Source organism: Catharus ustulatus, chromosome 1 (genome assembly GCF_009819885.2).
Source record: "Catharus ustulatus isolate bCatUst1 chromosome 1, bCatUst1.pri.v2, whole genome shotgun sequence".
Lineage (NCBI taxonomy): Eukaryota > Metazoa > Chordata > Aves > Passeriformes > Turdidae > Catharus > Catharus ustulatus.
In genome coordinates, this window is record NC_046221.1 from 35,634,466 (window position 1) to 35,656,990 (window position 22,525).

The 22,525-nt window shown below is 42.4% G+C and overlaps 1 protein-coding gene across 5 annotated transcripts in view; it reads left to right on the forward strand.

Annotated features, from left to right (window-relative positions):
- The first annotated feature begins 1,904 nt into the window (after positions 1–1,904).
- Positions 1,905–22,525, forward strand: part of CREB5 (cAMP responsive element binding protein 5) — a 262,913-nt gene continuing 242,292 nt past the window's right edge. For 3 of the 5 annotated variants that reach the window (XR_004418516.2, XM_033065342.1, XM_033065378.1), the window contains exons 1-2: positions 1,924–1,962; positions 2,914–3,000. Coding sequence is in view for 3 of the 5 variants with exons in the window: in XM_033065342.1 (XP_032921233.1) it covers positions 2,998–3,000 (3 nt within the window). In the remaining 2 variants the exon portion in view is untranslated. Of the gene's footprint in view, positions 1,963–2,895; positions 3,001–22,525 lie in introns of all 5 variants that reach the window. The other 2 variants (XM_033065352.1, XM_033065361.1) reach the window with 2 other exon arrangements.

Below are 22,525 nucleotides of genomic sequence, written 5' to 3' on the forward strand. Positions count from 1 at the left end.
ATTTGTCATCACCCTCTGTGGGACAGACACACATAAAGTGCTGCCACAAACTGCCTGTCTCTTTAAGAGTAGAGATATGTCCAAACATGTATGTGTATTGATCCAAATAAAGTGGTGGTTCTGTTCATCTTGCTCTTAGGATTTATTATTATTATTTTTTTTTTTATTTCCCATAACTGAGACTTATTACAGAGGTAGCTGGTGGATTTGGGCCCTGTTGTCCTTGACTGGCACCTGAATTCTCCATTGCCAGTTACAGTTTGGTCTCATTGAGAAAACTGGAGAAAAACCCCACTTCAATCCCATGAAAACCCATTGACCAGCCACAATCCCAGCTGCATGTGAGAAGTGTGTGTACGTAAATTGCGTGATGAAATCTCAATGAGAGACAGAGCTGTTCTCTGCACTTAAATCTTTTTGTTATGACCTTAAAAACTGTTGTGTTTGTGTATGCTAAAACCCTTCCTGTGAGACAGAAATAACTGCAATTATTAATTTAGTCATCTGTGTAGTTTATAATTCCAGGACATTTAGAGGTAAGGCACTTTGCACTCGATATGCAATTTCCAAAGATAATACCTGACAAAATGAAGGCTTACAGTGACAACATCACTGAGCTTTATCCTAAGGAGTTAAATGAGTTCAAAACCTATCATCAGTCACTGATAGGATCCGCTTCTATCTGCTTAAATCCTGCATAAAGTGCCAGTGAATTGTTAAAAGCTGGAGATGATAATTAGACAGCCTAATATAAACCTGCAAAAGAATGGTATTATTAGGAGTCAAGTGCTGTATTATTGCCATTTGTAAAGTAGTTCCCGATTTTGGCAGTACGTGTTACATTACTCTCTCCTCTCTTAATGGAGTATCAGAGAAAAACCAAACGGAGTGAGCCATTGCAGATTCTGAGACCCTCAAAACACTGAGCTTTCCTCATGAGACGTTCCAGGCTTAGGTGCTAAAACACTGCATCAGAATTAAGTCATACCTCTTGGCATGAATCAGCTGCTAAATCCAGTTCAATCATGTGTATCTTTGATACAAATACCTCCTGGATAACTGCAGTGTGGAGTAAGGTGCCAAAGGAACCTCCAGACCCAGGTGCTACAGGCACTGCTGTGGAGCATTAGGCTGAGAGCAAAAAAAATCCAGAAAAGTAGGCACTGAAGTAGTTACAGGGTGGAACAACAACTTTGTCACAGGCAAGCGTCCCAGACGACGACGCAGAGACACTGCCAGCTAGATGCAGAATGTTTAAATGTTCAAACGGCAATGAGACACTCGATTATATCAGTTAAGAGTCTTTGTGACCGCGCTGCTCCAGCGCCACTGGGGTTCCGCCGCGGCACCGAACCCTGCCGGGCGGACACCGGGAGCACCTGGACAGGTGGACAGCGGCACATCCCCGCAGCGCTGCAGCTCGGGACGGAGCTTTCCCTCCCTTCTCGGGCACCGCGTTACTTCTTTACAGATAAAGAAACTCAAGCAAACAAAAAAAGCCGAAAGAGTTCGGGGCTGCAGGACCCGAGTCCCAGCTGAGCGCGGGCCATCCCTGTGGCTGTCACTCAGCACAGGCTCCGCGCCTGCCGGAGCTCGCCACGGCCGGGCCGCCGCTTTCCCCTGGCACAGCCCGGTGCGGCTGCGCCCCTTCCCGCCCGGGCATCGCTGCCGGAGCCCGGGGCTGCCCGGGGCGCGGGGGCCGGGCCGCGGCTCCCCGGCTGACTCAGCCCCGCTCCGCCCCGCACCCCGCGGGGGCGGGACCGCCCGAGGCCGCGCCCCGGCCCCGCGCTCCCGGCCCCCCCCGCCCGGCACGGACCGCAATGATTTAGAAGTTCAGGAATCCCACGTGACGTCACGGAGGGTGATGTAATGCTTCTCTAAATAGAACGTATTGTAACCGTCCCTCAGTCCAACGTGGTTCCTCCGGCCGCGCTGCCGGTCCCGTCCCCGCCGCACCGGGCGGTAAGTTCCTAAAAACACGGGGCAGCCCCGGGAAGGCGCCCGGCGCGGCGCGCGGCGCACCCCGCAGCGCGCCCCGCACGGAGCCGAGCGCAGCAGCGCCGGGTGCGCGGCTGGGGAAGGGGCAGCTGCGGCTGCAGGGGCTCTTCCCTCCGCCACCGCATCTGCTCCGCGGGCGGCAGCGCCGGTCTCCGTGCACCGCTGCCGGGAGCGGGGTCCCTCCGCTGTCGCGTCCCCGCCGCGCTCGGGGAGAGGGGGCGTGAGCGACCCCGCGTCCCGCGGAGGGTCGGGCAGGGCAGAGCGGCGGGGGGCGAGAGCGCACGGCCGCCGGGACGCGGGGAAGCCGCACTCCCCGTCCGCACTTCAGGGAGTTTGGGAAGTCTGCGCGCTGCTTCCCGGGACGGGACGGGATGGGATGAGATGGGGCGGCTGCGGCGGGGCGCTGGGAGCACCGCGCTGGAGCTGCCCCGGGCGGAGCGGGCGGGCGGGCAGCGCCCGGCGGAGGCACCGCGGAGTCCCCGCGCCCGCGGCGGGCTGGACGGCTCCAGCGTGCCCCGGCGGCACCGGGCGGTGACAGCTCGGCGGCGCGCTGCCCCGCCATCCTCTCTCCCCGCCGCCCCCAAAACTTCTGGATAAGTTTCGCGGCGGCGGCCGTGGTTCCCAGCGAGCCGGGAGCAGCCGGCGGTGGGCGCGGAGCGGTGCGCGGCCGCCTCGCCCGTGAGACAGCCCGGGTGCGGGGCTGCTGGCGGCCCTTACGTCATGCTGCGGGCCGGTGCGGGGCTGATGCTCCACTCCTGATGCCCTCGGGTGCGGGGCGGGGGCGAGTGTTGACAAGGTCCCCTCTCTGCAGCCCTCCTCTCCCTTTCCAGCCCCTCTACTCCGCTCATCATCCCCCTCCCCAGCTCCGCTTCCCCCCGCTACTGTCCTCTCTTACAGGGGTCTCTCTCTCCCCAGCGAAGTTTTCAGGACGATAAGCGCTGCAGGAGTGTAAGGGGAATACTTGCTAAACTCTGCCTCCTCTATTATTTATGTCCGAGCATGGTGAGTGATCATTCATCTCCAGGGCTCAATATAAGCTTTATAATTGGAAAGAGAGAGGTAGTTTCAGAGATGGGGTAGGAATAAAGGAAAATGAAATGTCCATATGTTGTTTGGGTTTTCTTTATATACATATATATATTTTTTTTTTTTAATATGAGAAGTGACTTAAGCATCAAGATTAGAAGATTTCCATATATTATCAATAAGAAACAGTGCTTAGCTAGATGAAATTGAAGCTTGAACAGAAGAATAGTAATTACTGTGAAGCATCTTACTTGGGCTTTTCTTGAGACTGCAGTTTTTAGAGAAAGATTCACCCGCTCATGTGCACCAGACTTTCCTTGTCTGACCATTTGGACAAGCAGCAGTGCGTCAAGGAACAGTGGTGTAGGAAAACTTTCTTGTAAGATATATGCAGGGATAATCCAGAAACTGGACTGAAAGAAAACTGAGAGGTGGAAAGTGAGAGCTGAATGCAAAAACATAGGGTAATTTGTGGGAATTTTGCTGAAGGAGGTGTGCTTCCATAAGGGTACAGTTTATTTTCAGTACAAAAGTGTACAGTGGTTAAAGTCCCTGCTCAGTGTTTTGTAACTTTCATGTGGCGAATGAGGTTGTCAGTCTCAAAAGCTGGAAATTCTTAATAAAAAAAGGCGAAACTCCTTATTCGTGACTCCTTAATCCTAAAGGGAACTGTACAGGTCGCAAAGCACTAGGGAAAAGTGTGATTAATGATCAGTGATTAGTGATAAGTGATTAGTGGTTTTATTCAAACTGTTACCTCTGACCAGAAGCACACATCAGAGGATTAACAGGCTCTTTAGATAAATGCTCATTAGTGGAAGGGGGAAAGCAAAGATAATAGGCGTGCACACAGGGACAACTTTCTAGGAAAATCATTCCTGTCTCTGACATAATAAGCTCTATTAGCAGAAAGGCTCTTTAATTTAAAAGTTGCTTTTATCTTGTAAATCAAAGATAGATGTAGAAGTTTGCTGCTCTATTATAGCCTAAATTTTCCCATATCCACTGGATGTGGATTATCTCAGTAGTGATATTTTATTAAAAAAACCCCACGCCACAATTGAATCTGTAAGAAAGTGAACATTCCCAAGGGCTAAAGCCCTGCATCCCGAGGCATCTGCTCCCAAAGCCTGCTGCTGGCAGCTAACTAGATGGCGCAGTCCTGTTGTGTGTGAATCTGCACTTCTAGGTTATGAACTTAGCAAGTAGCAGCTTGCTAGGTGTCCTTCAACACTTAAAACAAAGTTGATTCTGTGCTGGGCTGGAGGCTAGACAGTGCTATGAGTTTGTAGTCACATTTTCCACTTCAGTTAATCTAGGGAGTTAAAGGCTGCTGGAAAAATGAGTCTCATTTACTGAAAGAGATGGTGAGAGAAAGAAGAAGAGAGTGAGAGAGGGGCAAATAGCTACAGCCCGGGACATAACTCTTGATTGCACTGTTTTGTACTGCTTAAATGAAGTACAGTTCTGATGGCCCTAATTAGCGAAGCCTGAAAACTCTTGGGAGTTTTCCCCCAGCTATCACTGGCAAAGTTTTTTTTTCTTTTTTTTTTTTTTTTTAATAAGTCACTAAAAAGAAGGAACAGTTGGTGAGGTGGTTGAACAAAACAACTTGGACCTGACTGTGCTTTACAGATTATGGTAAGGAGCTTGTTTTTATGATAACTAACTTGGGATTTTTCATTACTCTTAATTATACATGGCTTGGGAAGAGCTAGTATCTACTGCTGTCGATAGACTTAGGGATTTCCTTTGTCCCATTAGCTTGCATGGGATTTATGTTTGGTTTCAACTGTGGAGATCATAAAAATTTCAAAACTTTAAAAGAAACACTTGAGTGAAACAGGAAATAGAAATAATGAACTTATGGCATGAAAAAGAAATGGCTGTAGTCTCCTATTGTTACATCTTTAATTGGAGACTCTTAGGAATAGTCGGGCTAATGCTTAAAATCAAAAAGTTTTGTAATAGCATATAAAAAAGGCAATAAGCGCTGCCTGCCAGTGTTGAATATTGGATGGCACTTTTCCAGGATTTAAAATTGCAATATTTTTAAAAGTTTACACATTTAGAACAAGCGGAAACCTTTTCCCCCTTCCAAAACACCCATTTATAGTTCAGCTTCAATCTATCACACTTTACTTCTGCTAATTTAACCCAGGGAATGTAAGGGGAAAGAAACCATGTATATAGGTTTAAAGAAAAGATATAAGTGAGATTGTACATGTAATTTTATTTATATCACCACTTAGCAGAATGACTTACACAGATAAAAACTAATAGGCACTTTTTAAATTTGATATTCACTTCCTCATGCCGAGAATGTAAAATGTGCTACAATCACATTTGTCCTGTTCTCTACTGAGGAATCCTCTGTAAGAGATCGTTGCTGCGAGAGCTAGAGTTCACTCTGGAGTTGATAAGAGAGAGGTAATCTCCCAGTACTGTCAGAAGGTAGCTTTTACATACTAAACCTTTCAACTCTGTGTGGGCAGAATCTCTCTGAGCTCAGTAAGTCTTGCAGGATGATTTGAAACTGGGTTATTAACTTGTCTCCTTGTGGCCCCCTCTGAAAACCTGTCTCTGTGCCCCTAATCAGGGTATGAGGATATTAACTATTAGAAGAATTCTTGCAAAGTTGTTGCTGCTTTTAAAACAATTCCTTTAGTCAAGGACTTTTCCTCTACTCTTTGTCATCCTGTGTCTCTAATTTCTGCCATTAGTTAACTTTCTTGATTTCCTATAAACCTGTTGCTTTGACAGTTTATACCTACGCTTATGTATTTTTTGCCATCTTTCAAGCTTAATTTTAATTCCTGTGACCATTCTTATAAACTCTTTATTATGAGGAAACTACTTTGAGACAAGATTTTACAATAAAAGAGCAAACCCGTTTTTACTTCAAACATTTAAAAACTGTTATTAAGGATTGTGTGATTTATTATTGGAACTGAGTTTTTTCTCTAGGCCCGTGAACACTGATTTTTCTTGTAACACATTACAGAAATACTCAGTAGATGCAGTTGCAGGAAAAGCAGATGTATAAAGCAGCTAGTCTTTCAGTTCTGCTTCACAGGTCTAGGTGATTCTTTTGTTTTGATTCTGTTTTGGTTATCTCATGCTAATTAAATTAATAGGCAGACATATATAACTAAGCTAGCCGTTTTGGCTTAATCTTTAATGTGTCAACTCTCAGTGAAACAAACACATAGGAGTCCTAGTAGAAATCTTTAAAATGCTTTGAGATTCTGTCAGTTGTAATTACTAACTTCAGGGCCGATCAGAGAGCTTTGTAGGTCACACTGAAATATCTCAAAACAATTCCTCTTGATTTGCCCTCTTTCCATGCTACAAGCTATTCAACCCATTTCCCCCTGCTACATCCCCATCCCCCCTTATTTCTTGGTAAATTATCTCAGCAAATTATAATGCTACAGAACTTTTAAGGCTCTAGCCTTAAAAGAAGAACTTTTAGGGCTTTTGCATATCTCTGCCTTGAGAAATGATCAAAGTTAATCACAAATTTAGAGCAACAGTATGGAATAAGAACTACGAAAACATATATATTTTCCTCTTACCAAAAGTCATATTACTATGCTAATTTACAATTCTGGAGGTGTGGTATTCTCTGACACAGACAAAACAGTGATCTCAGACAATATGTTATCATGCTGTATTTTAACTTTAGCTGCGTTACAGCAGTAAGTACAGAAATTAGCTTCTGTAGACTTGACGTGTAAAAGCAAAATTCTGTTATGGAAATACTTTTTTGTTTTGGTTACACATGCAATCAAATAAAGTATTTAAATAGTCTCAGGTATACATAACAAGCACAACATAACATACATAAAATTATTGTTTTGGATATGTGATGAAGGGACTTGCTGAAGCAGATAAGCTCTTGTATTTTTTTACATCCGTGGAGCTCTTGTGTTGGTTTTTGCACTGATTGTTTTGCTCCTGTTATGGCTCAGGTTGATGGGGTGACTCTGAAACTCTACATTAATACTTAATTTACTATTTTTCAATAAGGTGTTGTTTTAGTCTGTAATTAAAATTACCAAGAGTCAGCATTCCTTTACTAGCCGTTGCATGGGAAATGCAGGTGTTATCTGCCCCTGGAGAGTTAAGAAATGTTGGTTGCACTGGTTTGTAGGTTTTTAGGTTGTGATATCAAATGCTATTTCATAAACGCAAAGAGATTTTCCAAGGATTTTGCTGAAGGCTGTAGGATTTTCAAAGTAAAACACGGAAAGCTTACAACAATTTCCTTAGCTTAGAAGATGTTTTGCTTTTGGTTCTTGTTTCCGTCTTATACTTTTTTGAGAATTTGCTCAAGAAGTCGGTCCCACACACCACTCCAGAATAAATGCCTTGAAACACTGTCATCAGCGGTGTTTGTGTAGGTGTGTGGTTTTAATAATCTCTTCCTTTGAGACAGCTCATGTCACTGTCGTGCTGACATGCCATGTAAGGTGATTTTAAGGTGTGGGGTGCAGCCCTGCTTCGCCAGAAGGCTTCAGTTTGTGGGTGATAGAATGGCAACATCTTTAGCAGAAGCCAGAAGGAATGAGATTTGAATTAAATTGGGGAAAAATACTACAAATCCTCTCTTACCTTTGCTAGCTGATTCTGCTTTTCTTTAGCTCTGAGTGTTTTAAGTGCTCTTACTAGGGTACTGCGACCTCTGCTAGCTCAGGAATTGGGCATGGTTTGATCTCACCAGCAGCTTTTCTATCCCACATAAAATCTACAAATAGTTTCTACTGCATTTTTAACCTCTGCACTGTTTTCTCAAGCAGCTTGCTTTTCTCTCATCTCAGCTTCTTTCCTTCCTAAGGGTTTCGTCTTTGGGTGCCACCACTCAGTGAACATTTCAATGCAGTTGAAAGGTCTGGTCCCAATCTCAGTATGTTTGTGTACTTCAAGGCTTTCTGTCCAGGGATGTACTGAGTTCAAACTAGACATCCTTAAATATACTGTGTAAAGTTAATACAGAGATGTGTAATTAATTTGGCCAATCTTTTCTCATTTAGAGGAAGCTGCCTTTTTTCCTGTTTACTTTGTGGGCTTGTGCCTTATTTACTCTCTCATTGCATGTAAGGCAGCATTGTTCATTGCCACCTTTTTCTGAGCTGTTTGCAAGAACCCAGAAACTAATTTGTCTTTTCTGGAAAATGAACTTGGACCAGTGGCTCCTGGATCTAACATCTGATTAATTTTTTTTTTTCTTTTTCCCTACTGGTCTAATGTAAGGAATGCTAGTTAATCTGTTCAACACAGGGGGCTCTGTAGCACAATAAACAGAGTCTGAGATTGGATTTGGGATGCATTGTATAGAGCAGATAAAAGAGTAAGCAATAAATTGAGATGTTACTGTATTGTATTCCCTCTCTCTTTTTTTCCTTTTCTGTCTTTTAAATCTTTCAGTTCTGGAGTGCTGAAAATACTACCTGTAGAGTAATACTCTGCTTAAGTAAATGCTCCAAGGTATGGATGATGATATTAGTAGGTTACTTGGTCATACACTGATGCTGCAAACCAGCTGCCAGTAATTCAGTCATGGCTGAACTACTTTGCAATATCATTCCCAGTCCAAATATACCTCTCACTTAACTTTTAAAAGAACTTTTATTCAACAGTGATACTCTGTTACTAGGTGCAGAGCTTTAAGTTATGAATGGCCTCAAGCTGCATCAGAAGAGGTTTAGCTTGCATATGAGGAAAAATTTCTTCACTGGAAGAGTTTTCAAGCATTGGAATGGGCTGCCCAGGGAAATGGTTGAGTCGCCATCCCTGGAGGTAATTCCAAGATGTGTAGATGTGGCAGTTGGAGACATGGTTTTATAACGGATTTGGCAGCGCTGAGTTAACGGCTCAACTTGATGGTCTTAAGGGACTTTTCTAACTTAAATACTTCCATGATTCTGTAACAGTAAATCATACCTCCGTAGGTGCTACTCTGAATTAACTTTAGGCAATTGGTTTGGTTACATTTGCTTTTGGTTCTGGTCAAATCAGTGAATGAGTTTATCACAATTTTTTTTTTAAGGTGCCCTGTAGGATCTCCCAAGGTGACCTGAGTGTGTGATGCTAAAGAGCCTGGAATTGTCCAGAAATGTCACTGTCTGTGTTAGAAATTTGGGCTTACCAGTATCCTACTTATAGGAAACTTCTTTTCTTGGGATGGTTGTAAAATACAACCTGAAAAAAAGGAAAATGGAGCAATGGAGTAGAAACAAATCATCAATTGCTTTGTTCAGGACTATTTTTCCTTACCTATTGTTTAACTTCATTACTGAATGAATGCTTTAGGAAGAAGAAATTTTGCTTAAGGGTTTATGCTAATTTCAATCACAATATCAACTTAATTTTTTGTGACTTAGGAAAAAAGTTCTTTTTGCTGGCAATGATTTGGGCAGGGGGAGAATGGCATTTGCATATATTTTTTTAAAAATTGGAGAAATTAGGATCAACAGATGTACAGACTTCTCTAATTTTCTAGAGTGCACAAAATGAGGGAAGAGATTCTGTAGTTAAAAACAAGTTAAGGATTTTTCCATCTTTTCTTCTGTATCCTTAAGTGTATCAGTGTAGCACTTAAAAGTTGTTTTATATCTGTTGTTAAATAAGGCCAGTGTAAATTTCTTTTACTGGATACATGACGGAAAAGTATTTTAAAAAGGCAGTGGGAGAACAAAATGAATGATGTAAAACTTACACCACTTTCTACAATTCCTGTACTGCCCTTTCATTCTTCAATGCTAGTAAAGCATGGATTCAGGCATGAAAACGGGTTAAATTTGAGTAATTGATGGTTTATCACAAAAAGTGAGAGAAAGCAGTAATTTAACTATTTTGATGAGAATCTTTTAAAAGACAAGCTTCTGTAAATAATTTGCTATGAAAGTAGAAAGGATCAAAAGAGCCCTGGGTTTTATGACTGGGTAAGCAGAATTACATTCTTGTGGATTTAAAAAATATCATAGTAGAGCCTAATTCTCCACTCACCCTGATACAAATCTGGAGCAACTCTATTGAAATCTGTGGAGTTACCAACTGCAATAATACTCATTGAGAAGAAAATTAGATTCACGGGGTCTATTCTGAACATAGCCTATCAGTTGTGCGCTGTGCAAATCCCATTATTAAAGTAATAGCCTTACATGTCACGTTAAGGACGGCTGTTTCCCCAAGATGAACATGTTTCAGCTCTCCTCATCTTGTGGCTACTTTTTAAGGGGGCAGGGGGATATTGAGAATACTTATTTTCTGCTCAATTAATATTCCTTCCGTGCACTCTCCTTCCTCTCACGCGCTTTATGTGTGGGTGCGCAGTCTGCACTCTCCATCATCTATCTGTCTGTGTCTCTTTGGCTGTGACAGTCACCACTCTGGCCTCAGGCTTGCACAACACAGATGAAAAGCCCACCAAGGTTTTCAGTTAAACATGGCAGGATAGAATTCTGCTCCTAAATATGATGTGCGTTTTCCCTCTTAACGACGCAGTTGTGAATTGGAAGTAACACCTTAGACTTCAGTTACATTTTGTATGTGGAGGTTTTAGGTTTTCTTTCAGTATTTGAAAAGAAGACGGTGATAGAGGGTGAAGGAAGTGAGGAGGCAGTGTGGCTCTGCAGTTTTAATAAATTGGAGTACTTGTCTGCAGCACTGGAAAGCTACACCCAAGCCACTCGGGCATATTGTATAGCTCCCAAGCTGGGAACAAAGTCTTTGAGAAATGGGGGTAAATACCATCACTGCCTGAGCTGCTCTGATTTTGTTTGTTGAACAGCAATAAACCAGGACTTTTGAGTAAAGAAAAACATTGTGAAGAGTGATCATAGACAGTGTCCAGTGTACAGCCCACACTTTGCTCTGCCCTAATCACGTACACTTACTTGCTTCCAAATTTCTTCATTTGGCCCAGCATATGTGGAGTCAGCTCTGTTTCTTTTGAAATTGATGTAAATTGGTTGACTTCTCTGAAACTGTGTGAAGTGAGGGTATGGCCCATGGTTGATTATTAATGGCACACAAAGGGCAACTTCTGTGTATATTCTTTTGTGAGAGTATAACACATATTTTTAGGCCCTATAACCACTCTGGTGTGCAAAGTCTCTGGATGCTTAACCATCCAGAGGTTAATTTATAAAAAAAAAATAAAAATGAAACAAACCCACAACTATTATTTCATTGTCAAACATTTTTAAAAAGCACTATTTATGTAGGCCCTATATAAGCACACATTGTTTTATGTTCCTTCTGCTGGCTTTGCGTTTGACTAAACCATTATTCTCGGAGCGCTGCTGTGCTGAGATCATCAGTGATGATGGTGTGAAAACAAACAAGGTTTAGCATGAGAAGTCACTATATTATTTGACAGGGATGTTGTCAGCATCAAAACATCTACATTCATTTCATCTCTAGTCAAAGCAAAATAAAAATCAGGTGGTTAATGGGAAAAAATACATTCTTAGGAGAAAGGCAAGGGGATTGGATCTAATTTTGCAAGGTGCTGTGTCAATCAAAAGTAGGACCAATCTCAGTTCCCAATGGAATCAATGGTTGCTGAGGGCACTCAGGGACTAGTGGTCGTTTTTCTCCAAAGTTTAGTAAACTAGTAAAACTGCTGAGATGAAACTTAATTCTTCATTAATTCAAACTGCTAACAAATTCTTGGGAGTAAAGCTCTTTTTGTTAAAGATCAAGACATGCTTCAGCTCTTCAATAGAGAGCTAAAAAAGTATGTGCTCTAATTCTGTAGCCTTCAAGCAGTCCTTCAACACAAAGAGTTCTGCATATACCTTAATGGTACAAAAATCCCGCTTTGGGGAAAAACATTTCTGGCCTCTGTTACATTACACAAAATGGAGAGTTTTATTCTTTTGAAAGTGACCTTCAATGTTATCAAGAATGATTATGTATTCTCTAGTGTTAAGTTAAAAAACTTTAGGACTAATGAATGCAGCTATGTGTAGTCAAATAGGTGATGTGAAAAGCAAACTATCAGCTATGTGCATGGCCCTCAACATTTTTTCTTTGTTCCTTAGCAAAAATTATAGTGGTCTGTTTTTAACAGAAACAGTTAAAGTCAATGGATCCCAGATGAGTCAACCAACTTAATAATACCCTAAAATTTAGAAGTTCCAGATAGTTTATTTTACTGCTATGTGGTGGCCTTACACTTGAACCTCTTACTGGATTATCTAAATTGAGTGAAGCTTGCAGGATACACAAAACATTACTCCCTCTGTAGCAGTCAGGATGCTACATGCTGTATTTTCTCTCTCATGCTGTCTGATTCTATATGAATTTTCTTGCCAAAAAGTTGCTATTCCAAAATATTGAGATAGCCTATTTCTAGGCTGTCAGTCTTCCAGTTTTCATTTCAGAGTTTTGAGTCAGTGCACTGTCAGCCAAAATCTTTTCAGCAGGCTGAAAGCTTTTAGGCGCAGAAGGAGCTTAGAAGAAATATTTTCAGCATTGTAATTAATTCTAAATTAATTTATGATGAGGACAATAAGAGGCATGATGATGACTGTTTTATCAAGCTAGTCATGAAAATAGATTTGATTTTCTTTTCAAATTTGAATTTGCTATGTTGGTGTCAGATGGCTTAAATGTACTGAGGATGCCTTGCTAGTGAAGCATTGGTTTGACATACTGGATAGGCAGAGCTACTTGTTGTAGCTCTTCTTTTGAGGAAACAGCCTTCCTTCAACAGGGAAAAATGGCACTGGGAGTGCTGCTGAGCCATGTGGCCATGGCAGTGAGATCTACCTTACGCCTCTCCCAACCAATAAAATTGCAGCCACCAGAGTTCAGGTGCTCTCAGAAAGCCCAAGCAAGATTTCAAATAAATTTCTAACTTGGGTCCAGTGATTAGAAAATACTGGACAGGGGAATGCTCATGTCTACATTTATAGAGAGGTACGTGCTCAGTAGCACCTGGAATGGGCAGGTATTGCATGGAGAAGAGATTTTGTAAAACATAATTTTTTTTGTAGCCTGACATCATAGAATTTTAAGAGCAAAACCAAGTCTGCAGTTTGGCAATGGGTTTGTACCCTTAACGCTCTTGTGTTCATAGTAAATGATACACAGCAACAAGTTGTGTAGCTTATTGTTAGGGGAAGAAGAGGTAAAAGCAAGTGGTCCATGCCCTGGAAATAACATTTTTAATAAAGATTGGTTGTGAAAGAGTTAAATGAAAATCCAAACAGGAGTACTTTTTTCATCCTTTTATAATTCTGTGGGTATCACTTTCCTCACATACCTAGTGCTTTCCTACTAACCATCTTCAAAACAAATGCTAAGAAAGCATCACCCTTTTGGTGCCCACATTAAAATGCCAGTTATTTCTCCACCTAATGACCAGCTCTTATCTGTGCTCTCAAGTATGGTGCATGTGAGATGGTCTGAGAAGTGGCAAGGTCCTGACAGAGCCTCTTGTCTCTTGCTGTGCCCCATATTTAGCACAGAGGGGATTTCCTTGCCGTTGTGTAGAGAAGACAGTTGGGCCACAGGGTTTTTTTTTTTGCAGCCCATCCAACCCTGAGTTAAATCAAGTAGCAGTTACCAGGGGTTAAAATTGCTGCTTCCTGAGCAGCTTCTTTGGAGGGGAGTAAATCAGAATTTTGCAGCCAGGCAAATGACGTTTTTCGACGACAAAAATACTCAGCAAAGATTTTGACATTAAAAAATTTACTGAAAAGAATGGAGGCCTGAAAGTATTCACGTTAAAGATCAAATTTTCTGAGTAGCTTCAGCCAAAATAAAAGGGGAGAAAATTATGTGAAAAAGTCAAAATACTCTCTTTCAACATTTTTTCAAACTGAGGTACATCTTCTTTGAAAATTTGTTTATATTAAGGAAGACATAAGGCACCACTTCTTTCAGAGTTTTGTTCTATTTTTTTTTTTTTGTGATGAATAAAGTCTTTCAGGTTGATGCAAACACTTTTATGTCTATCTGCCTTCATTTGTCTGCTCGTGGCTTGGAAGGCTGGGGTCTCTTTATCTTTCTTATCTGAACAATATAGTTTTGCCCATACGATACAGGGACAACCTCCTGGAAAGCTGTGTTGTTTGAGAACTTCAAATAGCTGGGTAGAGGCCTTTTGTTGGCCACATCTCCCAAATATTTCCTAACACTTGGTCTGGTCTGATCTGACTGGAATGGGAAGATGATTTGCCTTCCCTGGAGGGCATTGCAAAATCAATGTAATCATGGGATAAGAAAAAGATTGGCTGAAAGAAACCAAGTCTTTGTACAGTACCTTCGCTGAGAGTAAATTTAGGAGAGGCTGTCAGAATACTGTCAGAAATATTTTGGACATTTTTGAATTAAATCATTGCATAATTGTTAAAATTCAGAAATTTGAGTAAAAGGAGAAAGTCTTTTTTAGTTATGCTACTGGCTTATATTTTTAGGATCTTTTAAAATGTATTTCTTCTTTAAGGAAAATGTAGATGACTTAAATGATTTCTCTTACTGGGAATTATCCACTGAAAGTTCTGATTAATTTGAATATTCAAGGATGGATTAAAAGGGAGCTGAAGGAACAATTAATGTTTCCTAGGTATGTTTTTTTTTTTTCTTTGAGCAAATTAGTTTCTCATTTTTTATCAGGAGACATACTGGGATTTGATGAGGAAGAAATTCTGGCTTATTCTAGTTGTGTGGAATTGCTTTTCTTAGATCATGTGTAGGATTTAATCTCCATGTGATGGCTCTTTAACTTGTCTTTTCAAGTGTGTGTTTTGGTGGTTTGATGGTATGTAGAACATTTCCTTCCTGTACTTCAGCATTTCTAACCAAAATCTGAGTATGTTTGAAACCTTAGCTTATTCACACTTCCTAATCATAATCCCCTTGGTTTCCTTGTCAGCACCTTTGTGGTATTTCTCTGGACACCTCTATCTAATATCTCCAGAGGTTATTCTACAGAGTAACCTTTGACAAGATCTATTACTTACTACTTACTGCTTTTAGCAAGGTGAAAAGAGGTCAGTCTCTGTAAAAGGCAGGCATTATTAGAAGACTGCTGTAGAGTCTCTTGGTGGTTTGTCCATCCCTTCTAGCAACACTGCAAATCAGCTCAGGCACCTCCTCTGCAGCACAAAGAAAATTACATTTGTGACAGGATACGATCATGTGTGGGTCATGCATGTCCTTGGGAAAGTGGCTCCTTTGTGCCTTACAAACCCCCAGGAGGTTTCTTTGCCAAGGTTATAGCACACTGATGCACCCACTGCAATCTGTGAGACTTTTGCTGTCGGCTTCAAGGGTAACAGGATTTCAACCTGTTAGTTTTTGTATGATCTGTTTAATTGAACTTCATGACCAATGCTAATGACGTTTGCTGCTGCAAGAGTTGAATTGATAATTTGGTTACCCCTCCTGTCAGAGTTCAGGATCTCCTAAATGAAGGTTGGTGTTGTCTGTTTCTTTAACCAAATTAAGATGCAAAAACTACCTCTTTCTGATTTGAAAAACACAGCAAAATCTCATTTTGCAAAAGAGTAGCTACAAGATAATTTTGGCTGACAATACAAAATCCCAGAAATTAGACAAAACAGATTTTCTTCCAGATTAATTAAAAGGATGACAAATTGTTTAGGAGGCTTTAGACAGATCCCAGAAGTGTTGAAAATACAATTTAAAATTAATGTCTAGTCAGTTTATCTGCATGCATCCTCTAAAAATGAATGAAAAATCTTCCCAGGGAGCTTTGAAATATCTCAGTCTGGGGTTTTGTCAATGAAGGATGTTTTTAGCCTGGTTGTATCAGTTGCTTATCACAACTTGTTTTTTCCTGGTTTCTGTACATGTGAATTCTACAAAAGCTGCTGTTATAATTTTCATATGCAAAAAGTTATAATATAGGGAAAAATGCCCTCTATCTGAGGTTTAACAATAAATCATAAGTTTTTTCCTCTCATCCCCAAATACTGAAACCCAGGCTAACTTGTTGCTAACATGGCTTTCACTTTCTGTCCATAGTCTACCAATTAGGCACATGCTGACAATGACTGAAATGCTCTGTCTTGGAGTAGAATTTAAATTTGATTTACCTAATGGGAGCTCATTGCCATATAACTGCTGTGTGTGTATGGCCTGGGCAGCTGGGCTGGAGCTCTTTGCAAAAATTAGGCACAATAACTGTCTGAGAATATTTAAAAGTATATAGGAAGAGCAGGGTATAAATGTGAAATCTTTTGCTTCAAATAAGAAAGTGAATAATGAAGAGAAATAATGCTTTTTTTTTCCCCAGTGTGATCATATAGAGGTTAAAATATAAATTGCCGAGGCAAAACAACATTCTACAAGATGAAAAAGAGTTTTTCTTGAAGTGTGGTAGTTCCTGATGTTCTGCTTGTTTTCTGTGCCAGCAACCTCCCGAAAATTCATTCACTGAGAATTTACCTGTGGGAGTGCTTGGCATATTCTTTTTTGCCAAGCTCACTCCTTATTTTTAAGCATGCAGAGAAGTACTTGTGTGTGTATACGTGTGTAATTTTAGTTTCATATTTTAATTGCATCTCCCCCTTTGGTCCAAACTCTGTAGCTGGAAATTTAGTAATTAACCAAGCGAATTAGCCTTGCACTCAAGTGTTACAACCAAAAGCTGTATCCTGTGGTGACAGCTAAGGGCTCTGTCCTTGCAGAGGTGAGCAAGTGTTCGCAGAACATTTCTTTGATACTGAACCTGAGAGAATGAGGCAAGAGGTTGTAAGGCATCAGTATGGCAAAGCAGGAGAAGTATATACAGATCCTTACTGACAGAGAGGTGGAAGAGCTTGCAGACAATTTTCTGGTCTGTTTTTGAAGTGGGAAATGTAAGGACTTTCTAGTGGGTATGTTGGAGGCAGGAGGTGGTGTAGAATCAGGGTAGGACTAGCCAACAGTGGGTAAAATCTGCTTCTTTCTCAAGGCCTCTTGGGGTTTTGTGGAGGCTCTGAAAAAAGCCATGAAGTCATCCTCCACAGGTGGAACCCTTCCCTGCTAGAAACTGTTGACCTTTTACAGTAAATTAAGTCTCAACACAAATTCGGTACTTTGTGCATTTTACGTTCCAGCCACCAAAGTAAGATGCTGTCAGAACTGAAAGTAATTACTGCTCTGTTTTCACTAAGATATAGTAACTCACACTGGTGAATAACATCTGACTTATATGCTGTCTGAAAACCTTGCATATGTGCTTCTTTGCTTGTTTATTTTATTCCTCCCCCCAGATCAGGCACAAAAACCCTACTGCACTGACTGAAGGGGGAATTCCATATACAATTGCCACAAAAAAAAAAAAAAAAAAAAAAAAAAAAAAAAAAAAAGCAGAGCCCGTAGTGAGGGCGAAGAAAAGGGTTTCTGTTTCTTCTCATCTGCTTCCATGCTTCCTTTTACTCAAGATTTTCAAATATTATTAATGTTGGAAACTCTGTGTATCACGTTTTTGTTGTATTAATGCTGTCACGTGTATTTGCATGGATTTTACAGTTTGCTTCAGACAAGAAAAAACCTCTGCATGATGGGCAAATTATTGCTTAAAATCATACTCCTGCTGGTCAGTTCCCTGAACCAAGTGGTAGCTAGCACCCAGCTTTGCTACAGCCCTAGGATTTGATGGGTGGGAAGTGTCTCTGCTGAACTACAAAAACCCTTATTAACTGTAAAAGGCTGTGAAGCTGTAGATACAGAGAGAGTAGCTGCAATGAAAGGTAAAGGCCAAAGAAATTTGGAGTTAAAAGAAAAGAAGGAAAAGACTCTGTGAATCCTTGTATATGTGATGGCTGAGAAGATTGATTCCCTCAATGGTTAGTTTTTGTTTGTGCAGGACTTGGTTGGGAAAATTTTGACCAATCTAAGTGCATTTTAGATTTTGTTTAAGGTATCTATGTGATGGTCAACTTCAGACAAATCAAATACAGCTGCAGATCTGTTAACTGTGGAGAAACTCACAGCTCTGTACCTCTCCACCACATGTACCTATGATGAGTTCAAAAAAGGGATTCGTTACAGAATATTTGCTTTCACTTTAAATGAAAGCCAGAAATGGGAGGTCTGTTTGTTCTAGCTGGGTGCCTGCTTGTCCCCATGGGTATGGCTTTTCCAAGTGATGGAGTGCTCGAAGCTGCAGCAGAAATCTGGAACTTCCATCAAGAGTTTGGGCTGTGTTAGCTCTTGCCACTCAGCTGTTTCCTGATTAGGGGGATGCATTTGTTCTCCCTTCACTGGTACCTGTGGGATAGGGGGAAGGCACATCCCTTGTCCTGCTTGTCCCTGTAACTTTCTCGGTAGGTGCTCTCCCTGCACCAGCACAAGCTGTGCCACACATACCAGGGAATTCCTCCAACTCTAGGGTCATTAAAATTACATCTAAACATGGTGTATTGCATTGTTCCTAACAGAAAACACCAGCTTATCTGAGCAGAAAGTGTGTTTGCACATTTCTGGAGGTATTCAGAGGTGTCAGGAGTTGAGGTAGGTGGGTGAATATTCTTTCCCCATAAGCTGGAGACAGTTTGGAAGATGGGATGTTGCTTTCTGGCAGACCATGCTCAAGAGAAGACCAGCTCGGTGCTCCTCAAGCGGTGTCTTCTGATGGCTCCTGTACTCTGTCTCTTAAGGCTGCTGAAAAAATCTTGGAGGAAACAGCCCCAGGTGAATTGAAAGAAGGGTGAAAGTGAGGAAATGTGGTATTTCCCAATCGTGGTGTTCTCAGCCCCTCCCATGTCTCCAGGATAAAGTTTATTTGCCATAAGATAAGGTAGGCTTTCTTATCATGAAAGAATACTTCAGAAAAACTTTGGCTTTAATTTCAAAGCAAAGGGAGAATGTGAATTCAGATCAATCAGAAAGTCAGTGAAGGTGTTTTGTGTGAAAAGACATGGGTGTTTTTTTGGCTGTAAACATTGTTACACTGTTTACAATATAATACTGTTGTTTATACGTCTAAGTTTTTGCCCATTAGAACAAATTTGCTTTCAAGATGATTAAAAGCTTTCAATTTTAACACATTCTCTTTACTTGGTTATGTAGTGATTGTGATTTCTTTGGGAATAAATTTTTGAGGTTAGGTGATTCTGCTGTGCCAGCTGGATGAAAGACCTTGCAGTAAATTGGTGTGGTGTTAAATCAGATTGCTACTGTTTCTGTCATTGAGCTGGGGATTCCGCTCTAAGATGCTTGTAATTTCTGCATTTCCAAAGGCTTGGAAAAATATTCTCATGAAAACCTAAACGTAGTGGGTAATGAAGGCTAAAATTGTTTATACTAATCACATCAATTGGAAAATGATCTTCACTCAGCAACTCTTCTACCAGCAAATTAAGACAGCAAATGAGTACTTTGGTGTTGGGGATTGGATTTACTTTCCAGTGACTTCTAGAGGGCTCTTTTTTCTGCCTCAAAACAATACCTCAATGCCCTGTATTCTGCCTCAAAACAATGAGAGCATCTTCTCTTCCTCTGTGAGGGCTTTTCCTCTCTTATGTGGTTTGTGTAACAAAATCATTGTACATATACATCATTAGTATGTATAAGCTGCAATTTGTTGCAGCCTATCCGAGTAGCAGATAGTAGCAGAAATCCGAGTTTCTGGTCTGTGCTATCTGGGCTTTTGAAGAGTGACTGCAAGCTGTACACATCTGCCTGCACTTCAGTGATACTTTTTTATATCATTAAACACAGCTTTTGGTTACCTTTCACGGGTATCTTAAGACAAAAGTTTGAAAACCTTTTCTTTTGAAAACGAGGAACTTCTCGTGTAGTTTTCTAAAGAGCAGGAAGGAAGAAAATCACTGCCCCTCCAAGGCAAACACGAGCGAGTTTTTGCCAGTGTTTAGCGCTTTGCAAGCATCCCTCGCACACGCAGAGTGCCGGGCTGGCCGGATCGGCACTGAACATCGGCCGGGCTGCCGGTGGCGGATTCTCGGCCCTCTCCCTGCGCCCGGTCGCCAGCAGAGGCTGCTGCCAGCCCGCGCCTGGCGCCGGGAGGGGCGGGACTCGCCGGCCCCGCCCGGGCAGCGGCTCCGGCCGCGCCGTGCCCGGCCGGGCACCGGCAGCAACGGGACGGGTGGGTGGGGACGGGTGGATGGATGAGGATGGATGGATGGATGGATGGATGGATGGATGGATGGATGGATGGATGGATGGATGGATGGATGGATGGATGGATATAGATAGATAGGTGGATGGATGGGTGGGTGGATGGATATGGATGGATGGATGGATGGATGGATGGATGGATGGATGGATGGATGGGCAGGCTCACCTACAGGTACACACACACAAAAACTGAACCACGCAGTGAATGTTTCCTGCTGTGAAAACACTCTGTTAACAAAGCCCAATGAAATGGGGCTTGTAAAGGGAGCTGTTGGTTCCACTCTAAGAACTGGGGCATTTTTCTCCTATGCGCATTTTCAATCCATCCAGCCTTTGCTTTCTGCGGCGATGTTTGTTTTAAAGCAGACTCTCATCTGTCAGTTTGTTTCATGTGTTCAAGCATCCAGTAACCCAAGGGACTCAACATCAGATGTACATAAATCTCTCTAAAGAGCAGGGAAATATACTACACAGAGAACCGACTTTTTGCAAGATCAAGACTAAAATTAGTGTGTTTCTGCTATAGGGCATTAAAAACACTGTTTACATTTGCAGGGATCCCAAACGAGAGCTCTGGTTTTTTTTTCCCCCAGGAGTGCATGGCATTTAATCAGCAAGATTTAGATCTTGGACTTGTTCTCTCAGCATAATGGTAAATCATTCCTAAATCTTAAGGAGATGTGCCACAAATTCTACTGACTTTCAGTGTAAGCCATGTAACAGCATAGATTTAAGTATAGGTCTCTTGCCTTTTGAGAATGTATCATCTGCTTAAATTGTTACTGTACGGAAGAAGTCAGGATTTTCTTGGTGAATTATAGAAAAATGATAGCCTGACTTACTCTGTAAGTGACACCTGTTTAGGAATAATTTGTTAATTGCTACTTCGAGGCTGATTCTTGTGTTCATCAGCTGAATAGGTTTAGTTAATATCACATACTAATTTACTGAATAGCTACTCAGTCTAATGCAGCACTAATAACATGTAATTACCTGCTGCGGTTACTCCAGTCTCCTTGCAGGGCTCAGCTCTGGGGAGTGAGAAATACGTGGGATAGAGAGGAGGTCATATTCTTCATTGGTGTAAAGTCACATTATTCATTCATGTCAACAGATTGCAGTTTGTAAATCTGCCACCCACTTACTTGGTTTGGGAGCCTTTCTCTGAAGCAGCTCTGGTGAGGTACAGTCCTGCTTCCTGCAAAGAGGGCTGCCAGGCTGCAGTGCTGCTGTTTGCATAACTGCTCTTCTGAAGCATGTAACATCTTCATTTTAGTCCATTTGCAGTCCTAATAGCAGGCCCATGTTGAAAATGATAGAAGATTTTTCCTAGTGAAACAAGAAGAATTTAATACTTTTTATGAAGTACAGTCAATTCACGAATACAAGCCGCACGGACTATAAGCCGCATCTCTGGGTGTTGGCAAACATTTTGTTCTTTGTCCATAAATAAGCCGCACCTGAGTATAGGCCGCTCTGTCATTCGCAGCGAGGACCCGCGTGCAACAAAGTTGCCAATTAGTAACAGAACCGCGGCATGGCGGGGTTTACTGGCTCAGCTCGGGCTGTGCAGGCTCGGCCCGCTCGGGGCTGCCGACGGGGCCAGGTGGCCCAGCTCGGTGGGGCTGCTTGGTGGGGCTGCTTGGGGCTGGCCACCGCCTCTGGGCTCGCTCGCCCCGGCCCAGCGTTGCCCTGCGGTGGCAGGTGGGGATGGAGCACCCCTGCTCCCGCGGCGGGCAGGCACGGAGCACCCCCTGCTCCCGCCGTGGCGGCGGAGGGCGGGGGCAGAGTCTGCCTGCTCCTGCCGTGGCAGGTGGGGGCTGAAGCCCCCCGCTTACCCCATGGGACACGGGGATGGCAGCACGGAGCCCCCGCCTCCTCCCCAAACCGTGAGGATGTCAGCACAGAGCCCCCTGCCTCTCCCCGGCCTGAAGTAGGGAACTCCCCTGCCTCCTTCCCTCCTCCCGCACTGCCGGCGCTGAGCTGGCCCCGCCCTCCATGCAACACAGTAACCAATTTGTAACAATCGTGAAATCCTGGGTTTTACTGGCAGGTGCTCGGCTCAGCACCCTGGCTGGCACTTCTGGGGTTGTAAATGTCAGAAAATTACTCACATATCAGCCGCTCCTGAGTATAAGCCGCATTTCTGGTGTGGGAGCAAAATTTTAGTCAAAATGGTGCAGCTTGTATTCGTGAAATTACTGTAATTGTGCATCTCTTCTGTCTATGCCCAGTTTGCACATGAAATATATATCTGACATTATAGCAGACTGTATATATATGTATATGTATTAATGTACTTCAAGTAATGTTATTTATTTAGGATACACATAAAATTGTTAACCGTGGATGTGGAACTTCAAAGGGATGCTGGCAACATGAATGAACATTG